General features: G+C 38.6%; 1 protein-coding gene across 1 annotated transcript in view; it reads right to left on the bottom strand.

Annotated features, from left to right (window-relative positions):
* Positions 1-17764, bottom strand: part of ROS1 (ROS proto-oncogene 1, receptor tyrosine kinase) — a 137112-nt gene that overhangs the window by 30893 nt on the left and 88455 nt on the right. Inside the window, 8 exon segments of the mRNA XM_004382746.3 lie at positions 1539-1622; positions 3943-4133; positions 7388-7505; positions 8204-8372; positions 10918-11094; positions 11183-11415; positions 12155-12299; positions 13795-13997. Of these exon segments, the coding sequence (XP_004382803.1) occupies positions 1539-1622; positions 3943-4133; positions 7388-7505; positions 8204-8372; positions 10918-11094; positions 11183-11415; positions 12155-12299; positions 13795-13997 (1320 nt within the window).

Genomic DNA, 17764 nt, shown 5'->3' with positions numbered 1-17764 from the left:
TGCGTAATTCTGGAGGGGCTGGCTTAGTGGCATCAACATCAGCTGTGCGATACTTAGACTCTCTGGAACCACAGGTTAAAATCCTGGCAGGGTCAGTTGAAATTTTTAGCTTTCCAAGTTAGCTAAAGGAGTTCCACATATTATCTCTGTGGAATCTTTGAAAAGAAATCTCAAATCAAGTTTCAACATGCTCTCTTAGAGCTTATGACTACAATTAGCTTGAGGGAACAATAAATTAGATTTGGTACACTTAGTGAAAAACTGGCTTTCTTTATCCTGAGAGAGTTCAGCTTTATGTTTATAACTTTCCCATAAACTTTTCTTTGTAACTTTCCTTTATTCGTGAACAAAATTAGCCACAACTTGCTGAACATGCGCTTGAGCGGTCTTTTCTGACAAGTGTCACGCCTTTCTTGTAATGTTTTAGTGTGTCAGGGATTCTTAACATCAGCAATAGATGCTGTTGTTGTTGGGTGCCATCAAGTCAATTCCAACTCACAGCGACCCCAAGTGACAGAGCAGAACTGCCCCACAGGTCTTTCTTGGTTTTTTCTTTACAGAAGCAGATGGCCAGATCTTTCTCTTGGGGAGCCTGTGGGTAGGATCGAACCACCACCTCTCAGTTAGCAGCCGAGCACTTAACCATGGCACCTCCAGGGCTCCTTTAGCAATAGATAGGATGACCATATATCTCATCACCCCAAACCAGGACATTTAGGGGACTGAAAGAAAGAGCTACTGATGGTAAAACGTATGGTAAAACAACAGGCATAAACCAGGATATATGGTCACACTGTAGGTCCAATATTTGACCTTCCTTTTTATGGTTGCCGCTGCATTTTCTCATCATTAAACTAAACCTTGTGAAAACAAAAATAAGAACTTTTAGAACTACCACTAGATATAAAATGAACAGTTAGAAAGAGCTAGCTTTCTAACTACCTAACTCAATTCTTCTGCTTTCCTCGTCATTTATAAATGAGCAGGGATTTGAAATAAGTAGGTCAGGCGTCTAAAAGCAAGAGTGGATCCTAAAAGCCAGAAATGGATCTTCTACAAAGAGGCCTTGCTCATTCTAAACCCAGGCTGTCTGTCTTGAGACCAAAACTGTCCTGACCAAGGGTTTTCACTGGCCTCCCATTAATCCTTTACAGTTTTTTTGTACCCAGGGTTATTTTTCTTTTATGTGTCTCAAACTATAAGCTACAGACACTTGTTATGTAGCCAATCAGAAGTAAATATTCTTTAAATAAAGCTAAAAGTTGGTGTCCCTATAACTAGTTTTATCTAAAGTATACCATAAAGTGTAAATACAGATACATTTTTCATAAAGTTGTTATCTCTAGATCAGAAAAAAATTCACAGAAGTTGCTGGTTGAGAAAATATAGCCCACAGTGACGTTGTGAATTTTATGAACTTTACTTATTTAATCAAATCATGTTTCATGTGGGAGATGCAATAAACTTGGAGATAAATCAATCAGTATGATCAGGTAAACAGTTTATTACCTATTTTTTAAAAAATCTATTATACTTACCAAAGGACAATGGGATTGTAAGAATCAGAAATATTCCAACTATAATAGCAAGTATAAAGCTGGTTTCTGGTAGCCAAAAAGCATCTAATGAAATAAATTAGAAAAAGTTAATTCTCAAAATAAAGCTAGATAGTCCTAGTTTTACCTTGTGTACACATATATGGTATGCTAGAGCTAGCTCCTACTAGGTTTTTACAAACCAGCTGTGAAACTGTTGGTAGACTGAAATCAGCCCTAGTGAGAGTATTTATGTCACGGGAAATTGAAATCAGGTTTTTTTTTCCCCTTAGAGAGTCTTTTGTTACTGTTATTTTTCCAGATCCAATACACCATTGGAATATACTCATCCAATCTTCTACTTTAAAGTGATTGAGGAAACATGTATAATCTTTTTAAAGAATTTGGAACAAAAATGTCTCTCAGTCATTATACATTATATATTAAAAAAAAAAAAAAACCCAAACCTGTTGCCTTCGAGTTAATTCCAACTCACAGCGATCCTATAGGACAGAGTAGAACTGCCCCATAGGGTTTCCAGGGAGTGGCTGGTGGATTCAAACTGCCGACCTTTTGGTTGGCAGACTAGCTCTTAACCACTGAGCAACCAGGGGATTATTATTTATTCTATAACATCTTCATACACATTTAATTCCTTGTGTATTATACTGTAGGATATAAACATGAACACACAGTACCTTATTTTAAGTAGTTTCAGTCAAGTAGAAGAGACAAATATGTAGATCAGGGCTTGGCAAACTGCAGCCCAGTGGGCCAAATCTGGCCACAGCCTGATTTTGCACCTCTCATGAGATAAGAATGATTCTTACATTTTTTAAGTGTTATAACGAAAAAGAAGAAGCTACAGAGATCATATGCAGCCCACAAAGCCTGTTTGGCCCTTTTTAATAAAATTTAAGAATGATGTGATTTTAATATCAAATAATAGGCTGCGTGTGCATAAAATGCAATAATTCATTTCACCTAAAGGGCATCATTTAAGCATCACACTGAGTTTATTTAAGCTAGGCCGTGAAGGAAGAGAAGAACGTCAATTGTCAGAAAATGAAGGGAAGGAAATTCCAGCCAAGGAGCCCCTGTTAGGTGATGGGGCCTGCATTCTAGGCTGAGGAAAATACAGAGTCAAAGACCTAGTCTCAGAAAAGCTTTTTACCAGTCTTACATGGCTGCAGCATACGGATAAATATTGGAAAAGATGAACCATAAGTGGGGGCATATCATAGAAGGCCTTAAATGCCACACAAAAAGTTTGTACTTAAGTCTCAAGGCAGTGAATGAAGAGCCATCTCAGATATATCGGAGGGGGGTTAAGTGATCCAGCTTGTGCTTCAGCTAGATTAACTGGCAGCAGTGAGGCTAGAGCCAAAGCACAGGCAAGAAATGATAGCTTAAGTTAGGAAAGCCAGAGTGGATATAGGGAGATAGGAGTTCATCAGAGAGAAATTTAAATGGTAAAATCAACAGAACTGGGCGACCAGGTAGAGGGAAAAATCAAATATGGCACTGAAATTTCTAGCTTATGTGATTAGAAAGATGATGCATCATAAACTAAAATAGGATACACATGGAAGAGGTTGTTGTTAGCTGTTGTTGAGTTGGCCCCCGACTCATAGCTACCCCAGGAACAAAACACTGTTCAGTCCGTTTAATCTGGAGGCTCTGCTGAAACCTGTTCAGCATAATAGCAAAACGAGAGCTTCCACTGACAGACAGGTGTGGCTGCACATGAGGTGCAGTGGCCAGGATCGGGTCTGGGTCTACTGCATGGAAGGTGAGAATTCTACCACTGAACTACCAATCCGTAGATTTGGTGAAAGAGAAAAAACTAGTTTTAGTCCTGTTGTTTATAAGGTGATAGTACCAGGGACAGGATAATAAGTCTGGAGAGAGGAAGACCAGATCATGGACAGCCTTGGAAGCATATTTAGAAACATGGACTTTATGTGGAAGGCATTTTGGAGTAAGGAGCCCTGGTAGCACAGTGGTTAAAACATTCAGCTGCTAACTGAAAGGTTGGTGGTTTGAACCCACCAGCCGCTCTTAGGGAGAAAGATGTTGCAGTCTGCTTCAGTAAAGATTTACAGCCTTGGAAACCCTATGGGGCAGTTCTACTCTGTTCTACAGCATTGCTATGAGTCAGAATCGACTCAGTCGCAATGGGTTGGGTTTTGTTGGGTTGCATTTTAGAGTAGTTGATTATTATTGAAGAGAAAAATGACATAATATGATGTTTTAGGAAGATTACATCAGATGAATTGAATAATTCAATAGTGTGGATGATAAGCTATACGGTCTCCCTATCTATTGCTAATGTTAAGAATGCATAGATCTTTGTCACTGAACTTTTGTGTAATAAATTAGTGTGTAGACAGACATGATAACCTACCTCCAACTAATATAATATTCTCACTGATTCCACTATATTTGCCAAACCCCAGATTATTTGCAGCTACTACTCTGAATTGAAATGTTCCTTTCAGGTTTTTGGATTTCCATGTGCAAATGCTATTGCAGGATCCATTAAATACCACCTTCCACTTTACATTATGGTTCTGTGAATCTTTTGAAGTGCTCTTTCTGCAAAACAAACAGTAAAATAGTAAATATAAAAAATGCACGAGGCAATATGTTTATTATTTCAGATGCTCATATATCATGTTAATAACAGAACTCTGGAAATTCTCCTGTTGCACACTTTACCCTTGATCTCATTCTACTCACATGATTTGGCTACAGAACACAGCATGATCTTATAAAGTCATCCCAGCAATGCACGGGACCAACCAAACTGGCCCACCAGGAAAATAATGAATAATGAATGGCTAAGAGAAAGCTGAAGATCATTTTCCTACTATTGGAATGTGTACATTTTCTTCAAAATTCCAAATTCACAAGATAATTATTCCACAATTTTCAACGGGGAAGTTTTAATTTTTCTTAATTCTCAGTCACTCGTGCCATCTGTAGTTTACTTATACCCCATCTGGATAAAATACAGAATATACAATTGGTAGGGAAGATGTACTATTTCAGCTCCCAAAATTATCTTGATGTCACAGATTGCAAGGCTCAGAGTTTTGTTTTTTTATTGGCCTACACTCTACCTCAGAGTAATTCCACATTGAAAAAGAGAGGGAAGAATTCTGATACTGGTTGATCATCTTTTTATTTACAACACACTGTACTGGTGCTTTGCATATATTGTTTCACTTGATTGAGTCTTCACAACAACCTAAGAAGGTAGGTATCATCTTCTCCATTTTATGGATGAGAAAACTTAAGTTCAAAAAAAGGAATAGACCTATGTTTAAACACGGTCTGTCCAGCTCCCAAGTTTGTGCAGTTTGCACTAATTACCACTGCTGTACATGGAAACTAAGAACAGAGTCCTGACTAAAGCAGGTATTTTGAGATACTGAAGGTACAATAGTTCATTCTGTTCTCCCATAGTCTACATCATGACAGTAGAGCCCTGGGGCAATGAGTATGCAAAGTATTTAGATGGAGCTTTGCACTTAAGGTGTTACTTATGGGAAAAACAGCAGCCTAAAGGAAGTCTAGCAAGAACCCTGGTGTGGCCAGGCCAGTGAACACAATTACAGTCACAGACCACCAGAACAGGTCAGAAAGTACAGCTGATGCTTATTATTAGCAGATTCTGTATTTGTGGATTTGTCTACTTGCTAAAATTTATTTGTAACATCAAAATCAAAACTCATGGCGCTTTTGCAGAAATTCACATGTATGCACAGAAAGTAAAAAATTTGAGTCGTCCAATGCACACGTTCTCATCTGAGGTGGAGTAAGGCAATGTTTTGCTTCTTATTTCAGCCCTTATACTGTGTGTTGGGAGGAAGGTCTGCCTCCATGTCTCCCATCGAGGCTACTAAAGCAGAGGCTGTGGGACCAGAACATTCTCTGATAAGGAATCTGGGAACTGGATCTGTTTATTTCTCCCAGTTTCTTCTCCTTATTAGGAAAGCCTCTCTCCCTGTTCTGGGGACAAAGTAACTTTCTCTGTCCTGCTCTTGTGTGGGTACCTATGGCACCTGGCCAAGCAAGCCCACTTCTATACCTGTTCCTGGTGGGGAAGGACAGGATCTATCAACTGTGGCACAAGAGGGGTGCACGTACAACATCTACCTTGCACCTGCTGTGAGAGGTGACTCACTGGCCATGGGGTACCAATGTGCCCACAATTGAAGTTGACCTTGCTCTGTCTCTTCTCTGTGTGAGTAAACTGTTATTCCACTGGTTAAGAGCTCAGCTGCTAATCAAAAGTTCAGCAGTGCAAATCTACCAGACACTCCTTGGAAACTCTATGGGGCGGTTCTACTCTGTCCTATAGGATCACTATGAGTTGGAATTGACTCAACAGCAATGGGTTGTTTTTTGGTATGTGTAATTTGTGTCTTTTTGTTGGCAACCTGGGACCTTGGCTTGACACTGTAAACATGAGTCCTTCTCAAGATCTGTTTGGTGCTACTTTTTTCACATTTTTGTGCTTTTTTTGGGTCATTTCACTGTATAAACTGGCTCCCAAGTGTAGCACTAAGTTGCTGTCCAGTGTTCCTAAGCACAAGGAGACTGCTATATGCCTTACAGAAAAAATAAATATTTTAAATAAGTTCCACTCAGGCATGAGTTAGAGTGCTGTTGGGCATGAGTTCAATGTTAATGAATCAACATTAAATAAGGTGTTTTTAAAGAGAAAAACATAAAACGAAGTGATGTATTGATAGGTTGATGAAAATGTTGTGACCAGAGGCTTACAGGAACCTAACCCTGTATTTCCCCCAGGAGCAATGGTTCATATTCACTAATTCAGTGTTCACAGTGACTACCTTTTGGTTAGCAGCTGTAGCTTTTAACCACTGTGCCACCAGGGCCGCTTATAGAACATAGCTACCATGAATAATGATAATCAACTATATTTCACTCTGCACGAAGAACAGCAACGGATACTTAGAGGTTTCAATTAGAAATGAGGAGGTAATTCTCTAACATGAGCAGGAAATTTTATTAAGGTTATAGGAATGCCAGAGCAAGATGAAGCAAAAATAGATACAAAGCTCAAGTTGCCAGGACTATAATTATGGAAGTGACTTTTGTCCTTGGAACTTCTTAAAAGATGGCTTCATAGTCCCGTGAAGGGAGTGTCTTGGAATTTGGAATTCTCCCCTCGAGTTGGCATGAAATCAGTCCATCTGAGCCAGTACAGTTCACTGAGCTCACCATACTGGCCCAGACTGAGGTTGCATGCATTCATCAGTTGTATGCTTTTCATCAACAGCACATTTTCAGTAACTGGGATCACACTGTACACTGTGTATAGAGAATCCTAGGTGACCTCCACACTTCAGACTGTTTCAGACCTTGATCTATTTTTACATTCTGAAAAATATCTAGCTTATTACCAGTTCTCACTAGACACTATTCATCTTGCTAAAACAAATTATCATCAGAAAATTGTATCCATACCATCATCTAACATTAAACGTCAGCTCAGCTTCTTGAGCACAGTAGATGTTAAGGATTAGTTGCATGAGCCAGTGATTGAATGATCGAACAATCTCCACAAAGTTTTGATGAGTATTGCAGTTTTCTGAGAAGAATGATGTGATCTGACTAAGAGTGCCAAGGCTGACCTCTAGGAATTGAGCAAAGAACGTAATGATGTACTCATGGTTCTTAAACTAAAGATCTTTTATATTTATTTATAAATACACTTTCCTAACTATTGGTAATTTTGACCTAATAATACCTTATAACAATACCTTACTCCTTAGCAGTTTGTAGTTTACAAAGTACTTTTGCAACCACAGACATACCTGATCTGGAGGATGTAGTACATAAGTCTGCTTCCATTATCTTCAGCTTTTTCCCACTGTATTGAATTTTTACTCCCTTCTAATAATTTTGGAATGCCTGGTTTACTTGGGACTCCAGCTTTAGGAACAAAAGGAAATATTAATTGATACTTTAGAGGTGTAAAATATTCTACATCTTTCTATAGAACATGTCTACTAAAAGGAAAGCCAAATACATTAAAAGAGACAGAAATATTCTCATATGAGTACATATTTTTAATTGAATATCTGCAGTTTTTATTAGTGTTAGATCAAGTGGATTACCGATAGGGTGAATAATGTATCTTAGCTTGACACAAATAAGTGAAAATACAAATAAAAAAAGCTACTATAAGTTTTCAATCATTCTCCCTTAATTTTTATAAGAATCAACTTGGAGTTACGGTATACCTTTCGGACCATTAGTTAATTTAGTGTACTTTTCAGATTTTTAGTATCTGGAATATAGTAGTCACTAAGTTCATACGCAACACTCAGTAACACTATTTTCATTCCACTCTCGCTGCAAAATGTCATAGCAAACTAGGAAGTCAGAATACTGCATGAAGAAAAAAGTTTGCCCAATTCAGAATTCTGCAAGACGAGTTCAGTATTATCTCATTAGAGGACACTACCTATAAAGACTTCTGATTCTTTCCAATTTCTTCACTCAAACTCTAGAAATAGTAATTTAAAGTACTGTTAGAAAAATTTCAACTTCTAGAGTCAGTGAAATAAATGATGAGAAAAGAAACTTCTAGGTGCGGTTCTCTGAGTACTGAGTATGTTAGTACTCACCTTTTGTCTTAAAGCTTTCTGGAAGTGAGGTGCTGTTTTCCCCTGTTATATAAACCACCACTACTCGGATATTATAGGAAGTATAAGGTTGTAGACCTGTGATATTGCAGACATACACAGGACCTTGGCTGCATGAAGCTTTCACATGGCAAAACTCATTGTATTTCCACTAGAAAAAAAAGTCTCCATTAACATTTTTTGTTTCTTTAAGAAAACCTTGTTAAACATAAAAACTCACAAGCCTACAGCATATGATTAAAATTTAAATACAATTTACATTTTATTAAAAAATAAGAGCTCCTTTATGAATGTTTGAGCCCTAATATTAGCCCCACCACCTACAGCCATTTTGTTTCTTATGTTGAGGTATAACTAACTTCAATGACAGTTCTTAAGGTAAGTCCAAGGTGGGGCATGTGCCTTTGACTATTTCTCATGCACAAGTTTCAGACCTGTGACTTCTTGTTATCCCCAACTGTAGACATCTACATTAAATCAGAGTGTCTAGGAATGCAAATTCTCAGTCAAGGGAACTTGATGGATGAAAACAATGATACCTTCAATTTTAATTTGCAAATTTCAAAATAATAACATTTTTACATAGCTTGATTAAGTCCACAGTGACTTACAAACTAAAAACATTTAGTTTTTCCTTCCAGCATCCTCTTCAGACATGTGGCCAGCATTTCTTTTTTATACATAGGAAAACTGGGTCTCTAAAAGAAGAAAATTTTTCCCACCATCACTCAGCTACTAAGTAGCAAGGTTAGAAGTTAAATATAAGATATGTTACTTTCATTCCACTTTAGACTATTGGGTCTCTAATTCTAACTCTCTTAATCTTTTTTCTTTGTGACATTTCTAAAAATCTGTATATTTGGACCCTTAATATTATTATTGGAAAATGGTGGGGGTTTTTTCACTTAATGTGTAAATAATTGTTGTTAGGTGTCGTTGGGTTGATTCTGACTCATAGGGACCCTATGCACAACAGAATGAAACACTGCCAGGTCCTTCACTATCCTCACAATTGTTGCTGTGTTTGAGCCCATCGTTGCAGCCACTGTATCAATCCATCTCGTTGAGGGTCTTCCTCTTTTTCACTGACCCTCTACCTTACCAAGCATGATGTCCTTCTCCAGGGACTGGTTCCTTCTGATAACACGTCCAAAGTACATAAGACAAAGTCTCACCATCCTCAATTCTAAGGAGCATTCTGGCTGTACTTCTTTTCAAACAGATTTGTTCATTCTTCTGGCAGTCCATGGTATATTCAATATTCTTTGACAACACCATAATACAAAGTCATCAATTCTTCTTCCGTCTTACTTATTTATTATTTAGCTTTTGCATGCATATGAGGTAATTGAAAAAACCATGGCTTGGGTCAGGTGCACCTTACTCCTCAAAATGACATATTTGCTTTTTAACACTTTAAAGAGGTCTTTTGCAGCAGATTTGCCCAATGCAATGCGTTGTTTGATTTCTTGACTGCTGCTTCCATGGGCATTGATTGTGGATCCAAGTAAAATGAAATATACAAATAGGAAAGATAAAAGATGTGACATTTTGTCAAGGGTTCCTGGTGTGTTTTCCTTAGAAGGTCAGTTTCCATAAATAAACTTTATAACTCCTTTTTCATTTAGCACTCATCAAGGTCAAGTCATTTCATTGGCAGGACACTATACTGGTTTTCTAGTTAACTAGGAATGATTCTCTATAGCACTTTCAGGAAGTAGACCCCATGTTACAAAAAGAAAGGGAAAAAAGGAGTGGAAAGAATGAAAAAGAAAAAAATAGAAATGCCAATGTCAGTGACTTTGCCTACATTAAACTGATAAATGTATCGGTCCCACTGAGACATATAGTTGAATGAAACAGGTACATTGAACCCACAGTATCTAGTCTGAACTTTCTTTGAGACAAAAAGAGAGAGGAAGGATAAGAGAAAAGAGAGAGACAGACTGATTGATTGATTTAGTCCTGGCTTAAAAATTTTAGCCGTTTTTGACCCTGCCTCTTGGTCATCCAGTGTAGAAATTACCTTAAGTGAATAGCCTAAGTTTCCCAACATGCCAAACCATCCAGAAATTATCAGAGCTCCTTGAAATGTCAGGGAGATTTTGACCAAGAGTTTTGAGGGAAAGGAGCACTGGCGGCTGCTGGAAAACTGTAGAGTATTAGAAGCATTAGAGCAATGAATGTTCTGGGCAGACCACCAACTTGGAGCGGTGCCTCGGGCTATCCCAGTAAATCACAAGGGAGTCAGGGCCTTCCATTTGTCAGAGGCTAACAAGTGCAGGGTTGAAGGCTACCACAGAGGGATTTTCAAATTATTTCAATAATTTTCAAATTATTTCAAAGGCTGTGGTGTCTCAGAGATTGGAACTTCAGAAACGTTTGTCTCTGGTAGGGACTACCTTGGACAAATAAGAAAAACACGATTTTAATGGACTTTCATGAAAAAAAATTACCAAAGCAAAAAGACTTGTTTTACTCCAATCATAAATTGAAAAGCAATTAATCTCTCTGGAAAAGAAATTTCCTTCAAAAAATAGCTTAGTGCTTCTATGTACCAAGCCAGAGTCAATGAATGTCGTGAAATATAGTATTGATTTATGGGACAGATTGTGCTACATATATGAAAAAGGACTTCCAGTTTCTTCTATAGTGTGAAATAAAGATTTGCATAAAAAGTATATAGCGAGGTCTACCTTCTGGAGTTCGAACCAAAATCTGATGAGGTTAACATTAGATGGAGCCTTCCAATCTAACTGCAAACTAGTGTTCTCTGGCACCAAGGAGTAAGGCTTCTCAGGTGTGTCGAACGTTTCAACAGTGACAGGATGACTCTCAGCACACCACATTTCCTCGGGGTGGCAGGCCAAAACCTTTTCGTAAAAGAGAACAATTGTTCAGCCTTTTCAGAACCTTGTGCTTGAGAATGGCAATAAAATGTACCCCGTATACTCACTGTACCTTTAACACATAACGTTTTCCACCAGACAGTTCATTGACAAGGAGAGAGAGCCTTCCATTCGGAAATTCACTTTGTCTTAGAGGAGTTTCAGGAATTAGGGGTAGGTGTGAGATTGCCAGCTGATAACGGACTGACTCTTTAGGTCCATTTGGCTTGAGAGATTCTCCCCAGGAAATAATGAGACTGGTGTCTGACCGCATGGTTGTGTTAATGAGACAAACTGCTTCTGGGACTGAAATAAATAGCAACGAAAGACAATGGATGTTGCAATAGCACCGAAAGGTGGAAGGAAGTAGTGGGGTCTTGCTTGAGGAATAAACACGTCATGTGAGCAGAATGAATGACACGTGTTCAGAATGAAAGCCAGACGTTTATATAATGCTAAGTTAACAGGACGCCTGCCTAAAGACAAAATCATTCTCTGACCCCAGCCCAAGGATATGGCCAATGACGGTATCCTCAAGTCTAATGAGTTTTGTGAATGTCATCAATGACATCATCTTATAATGATCACCACCTCCTAGAACACCTTTTTAGATTCTAGATCCATTTTCTTTAAAGCAGTGATGTTTTATTACTTTACATCTCAGTGGCCTCTGAAATTCACATAGGGAAAAGCTGGTTTTCCCAGTCTCACCACATACAGAGACCTATGAATACATGAGATAAGAGTGACACTGTGTGGTGAAACCAAAGACTGTGATTCCTGGTCAAGCAGTGTTGATTTTGATGTTTCACTTCCTACTCGGTTTTCATTTAGATGCAATATTATTCACCATCTTCAGGGGTTAGAGCAAGGGTCAGGTCATCAAAATATTTTTCTATAAATACATTTTTCTTAATAAGCTTAAAAAGCTCACAAAATAGAGATTACTTGACATTCAGGAAAAAATGCATATATAAGCATATACATCACATACATCATACACAAAAAATTCACTCTAGAAACCCACATCAAGCCCATAACTCACCTCCACTTTTAGTTTTTCCCCAAATCTCTTTTCCCAGAGGTAATTGTTCCAAAGAATCTGAATAATAATTCTTTACAGCTATCTGTATCATATATGTTGAAAATGGTTGTAATCCTTCAATAAGAGCTATACTCTCCTGAAATTCCTGTAATTAATTTTTAAAAGTCATTACCTGATTCTTGGTCTTTGTACAAATGGGAAGAAGTTATTTAATCAGAGAGAGAAAAAAAAAAAAGGCTCAGAAGTTATTTTATTTTTCAATCCTGGATCATGAATGACAATATTCACTCTCCTAGTCCACCCAGACTTGAGTTTGTTTAATCTCTCCAAAGAAAAAATCTCAAATGACTGGCAGCCCTTAGTCACTTTTGTGGTATAACTCATTTCACATAGGAAGCTAAATTCCTAGAAGAGGAGGATACTATTTTAATAGCATTGCATTAGAAATTCAGCAAGATAGTGTTATAAAGATGTGAAACATAAATGAATACAATAAAAGATTAAGCTACATTATCTAATAATTTTTAGAAATAAAGTTTAAGAGAGTAAAAGAAAATTTCCTTAGACCAATGGTAGTCAACTTTGGTTGTACTTTGGAATCATCTGGAAAGTTTTCAGAAAATATTGATGTCTGGGTCCCAGCCCAGAGATTTTTATTTAATTCTTCTAGAGTAAAATCTGGGCCCCAGAGATTTTAAAAGCTCCAATGTGCAGTGAAGGTTGAGAACCACTGCCTCAGACCCATGTTAATCAGTGTGAAGAAGTAAGGTAGATTAGTTCCAATTACAGCAATGTCCAATGCCACAGGCCCAATCTTGGTCAGCTAAGTGGTCCAATGTGTGTCTGGAACAACTCCTTTTAAAAATATGTTAAGAAAGGTTAAAATAGATAAAGAAAATAACAAAGAGTCATGTGTACCTTCTGGCAAAGCACAGTTCTTAATGTCCAATAAATAATGGAAAATTTCACCATTGGGTTGGTTAAAGCCAAGCACCAAGCAAAATATTGGATGTATATGATTCCATCACCAGGGCAACTGAAACACTTATGCCAATGACAGAATAAATTGTGCCAATTCATTCATTCATTCATTCAAGAAATATCTAGTGAATACCTATACAAAGCCAAGTATTGTGCGAGGTACTAGGATGATGAATAAAAACAGACATAGTCATTGCATAATAGTACATTTTGCAACATATAGAAAATAATACACAAAAGCATAATATACAATTTGTATCTTAGGTAAGTGCTATGGAAGAGAGGAACAGGGTGATGTTCACTCTATCCAATTCGTTTTTCACCCTTGCTAGCCAGGCCACAAAAACTAGCCTCTATCACTTTCTGGGGATAATTAAATCATCCAGGAAGGGAACAAACCCAGTTCTTTCAGGGCACTCAGGAAATGGTTACCTTGGCTGGCAATGCACCAAACGGTCTGAGTTAATATACTTTCTTGAAGCTTAGCTTACTCCAAGGCAAGAAGACTAAAACATAACATGTTTCAATAAATCATTAGCTATAAAAAGTTGCATAATAGTGCATTTCAGAGCACATAGGAAATACTTGGCTGTGGCTAAGAATTTTATTTAAAAAAGTACATCTTGTGAAAAGACAAAGACCACTAGCTCCAATCTTACCAGCATTATACATTTCTGGTCAGAGCTGTTTTTCCTTCTGTTAACTTCTCTGTAATATACCAGGTATGTTGGAGTAGGGCTGGTAATGCCATACCATGTGAGGTTTGTTTTGGCAGCTGGTAACCTGATTGTGAGGCTGGTGTTAGTGACGTTGAGTATAGTTGGTTCCTCAATATTTGAAGCTAGAGACAGAAATGCTTCATCTGAAATAACAAGGAAACAAAAATTAAATATGTACACACACACATATACATATAAGATAGGAACAGCAGATGTACTTAACATCAAGGATAATATGAAATGTTAGAAATAAACGGATAACACATACATAACTTTTACTTGAAAGAACAAGTATGAAAATGCTTCAGAAATGCTGTTCTTTTGGAAGAGGCTTTGTGTAGCAGACAATGGTCTCTTCCTCTTCCTCTTCCTGGTTAAGTTCACAGATGCCTTATATTGTTCAGGGTGGCATGATCAGGGGAAAAACTCAGTTTCTGAGGTTCCCTTGTAGCCTGGGTAGTCATGTGACACAGTTCTGGCCAATCAGATGTAAGGTAGTATCTGCCAGGTAGGACTTCCAGAAAAGCTATTTCATTAATTATAAGGGGCTGACTCACTGGCACACATCTCTATCCTTCACCCTTTCACTGCCTAGAAAGCAGACGTGATGCCTAGAGACACAGCAGTCATCTTCTGAGAACTGAATAAAAGACACATGCTAAAGACGGTGGGGGAGACGTTAAGTCCAGGCCTTTGGCGGCATTGTGGAGCTGCCTGTCCTCCACATATAGTCAACAAGGTTGTACACTGCACAGCTTGAGGGGGTGCCATTCTCAGAGACTACAGTGTGAATGGTATGCGCCAGGCTGGTACAGTGCATAACCACACAGTAGACTCTGCTTACACCTCTAAAATCATGTTTCTGTAACATGTAGCTGAATGACATTTCTAACCTATTCATTCTGATTAAGTCTTATGCAAAAAGTGACTTGAAAATATAGCACGAAGAATTAAACACTTATGCTCATCAAAAGGCTTCCACCAAAAGAGTGAAAAGGAAACCTACAGACTAGGAAAAAAATTTGGCTCTGACATATCCGACAAAGGTCTTATCTCCAAAATCTATAGAAAACTTCAACACCTTGACAACAAAATGACGAATAACCCAATTAAAAAAAGGGTAAAGGATATGAACACAGACACTTCACCAAAGAAGACATTCAGGTGGCTAACAGACACATGAGGAAATGCTCACAATCAGTAGCTATTAGAGAATGCAAATCCAAACTACAATGAGATACCATCTCGCCCCAACATTACTGGTACTAATCAAAAAAACAGAAAATACCAAATGTTGTAAAGGCTCCTGGAAGATTGGAACTCCTATGCACTGCTGGTGGGAGTGTTAAATGGTACAACCACTATGGAAAATGATATGCTGCCTCCTTAAAAAGCTAGAAATAGAAATACCATACGATCCAGCAATCCTACTTCTAGGAATATATCCTAGAGAAATAAAAGCTGTCACACGAATAGACATATGCACACCCATGTTCATGGTAGCATTCATCACAATAGCAAAAAGATGGAAACAACCTAAGTGCCCATCAACAGGCAAATGGATAAACAAATTATGGTACATGCACACAATGGAATACTACATGACTATAAAGAACAATGATGAATCCGCCAAACATCTCACAAGATGGGTGAATCTGGAGGGCATTATGCTGAGTGAAATAAGTCAATCACAAAACGACAAATATTGTATGAGACCACTGTTACAAAAACTCAAGATAAGGTTTTCACACAGAAAGAAACAATCTTTGATGATTACCAGGGAGAGGAGGGGTGGGGAGGAGAAATCACTAACTAGAAAGTAGACAAGTGTTAACTTTGGTGTAGGGAAAGACAACACACAATATAGGGAAAGTCAGCACAACTTCACTAAAGCAAAGCCATAGAAGCTTCCTAAACACATTCAAACACCCTGAGGGACTGAGTTACTGGAGGCGAGGGCTGGGGACCATGGTCTTAGGGGACATCTAGGTCAACTGGCATAACATAGTTCATAAAGTAAATGTTCCACAACCTACTTTGGTGAGTAGCATCTGGGGGCTTAAAAGCTGGTGAGGCACCATCTAAAATACATCTATTGGTCCCATCCCATCCAGAGCGAAGCAGAATGAAGAAAACCAAAGACTCAAGGAAAATATTAGTCCAAAGGACTAACGGACCACATGAACCACAGCTTCCACCAACCTGAACCCAGAAGAACTAGATGGTGCCTGGCTACCACCACCGACAGCTCTGACAGGGATCACAATAGAGGGTTCTGGACAGAGCAGGAGAAAAATGTAGAACAAATTTAAATTCACAAAAAAAGACCAGACTTACGGCAATTGGAGGAACCCCAAGACTATGGCCCCCAGACACCCTGCTAACTCAGAACTGAAGCCACTCCAGAAGTCCACCTTTCAGCCAAAGATTAGACAGGCCTATAAAACAAACAACACACATGAGGGACATGCTTCTTAGTTCAATCAAGTATACGAGACCAAAGTAGCAACCCTTGCCCAGAAGCTAAGAGGAGAAGGTGGCAAGAAGGGACAGGAAACCTGTACGAATGGACAGGGAGAACCCGGGGTGTAAAGGGAAAGGGGGAGAGTGCCGACACAATGTAGGAATTGCAACTAATGTCACAAAACAATTTGTGTATAAATTTTTGAATGAGAAACTAATTTGTGCTGTAAACTTTCACCTAAAACACAATAAAATAAAATTTGAAAGTGTTGAAAAGCAAATATATATATGTGTAGTACCATCATACAAGAAAGAAAGCACAATATGCATATAACTCCAAATATGAATTTAGCATGAAACCTAACAGTCTTACACAAGTTAACTGACTCTTTAGCTTGTCATACACCACACTTTGTAACCTGACTCCTGTCCCTTGCTCTATGCCCTCTCTGACTATGCAAAATCATCCTTCCTGCCTTCCACTCCGTCCCATCACACTGCCTGCAAACGTAACAAACTTCTCACCTCTCCAGTGTTTCACATTTCAGCTATTCCCTCCACCTTGAATGACCTTCCCCACCTAGGAAGCCTTACTTAGGAGTCAGTTCAGGCATCATCTCTCCTGGGAGCCCTACCTGCCTCCCTAATCCAGGGGAGGTGCATCTCTGTATTCCCACCACACCCCACATGTTTGTCTACCATAACAGTAGCCACACCTCTTTTGGTTTTGTTTTTTCTTTTGGTGCTTTATTGTCTTTATCCATCCCTGGAATGGGAGTTCCTCGGGCTTGGACTGTGCTTGATTCATCTTTGTGTCCCCAGAGCCTGGGAGGGTGCCTGACATATATTAACCCACCACCCAGCAGCTGTGAGTCAATTCTGACTCATAGTGACCCCATGTGTGTCAGAGTTAGAACTGTGCTCCATAGGGTTTTCAATGACTGATGTTACAGAAACAGATCACCAGGCCTTTCTTCCGAGGAGACTCTGGGTGGACTCGAACCGCCAGCCTTTCAGTGAGCAGCCAAGTATGTTAACTTTCTGTACCACCCAGGGACTCCAGACACATATTAGGTATTTAATCAATGGTGTTGAACTTTATTAATATATCTTATCAAATTATAAAATACACCCTTTAAATTCAACAAGAAAATTATGGGAAAATGTCTAAAGGGCTTGATCAAGCAAGCTCCTTCACTTACTAAATTTGTGACCTTAGGCAAGATATCCTGCTGTCTAAGTAAAGCATTACTGAAGAAGAAGAACAAAGTGAGAGGCCTCACACTGCCTGATTTTAGAACCTATTATACCGCCACAGTAGTCAAAACAGCCTGGTACTGGCATACACACAGTATGCAATGATAAAGAACAATGATGAATCTGTGAAGCATCTCATAACATGGATGAAACTGGAGGACATTATGCGGAGTGAAATAAGTCAATCACA

The sequence above is a fragment of the Trichechus manatus genome, unplaced genomic scaffold (assembly GCF_000243295.1).
Source record: "Trichechus manatus latirostris isolate Lorelei unplaced genomic scaffold, TriManLat1.0 scaffold00098, whole genome shotgun sequence".
In the NCBI taxonomy this organism is placed as follows: domain Eukaryota; kingdom Metazoa; phylum Chordata; class Mammalia; order Sirenia; family Trichechidae; genus Trichechus; species Trichechus manatus.
Note: the sequence above shows the minus strand (reverse complement) of the source record. Positions and strands in the feature narration are given on the sequence as shown.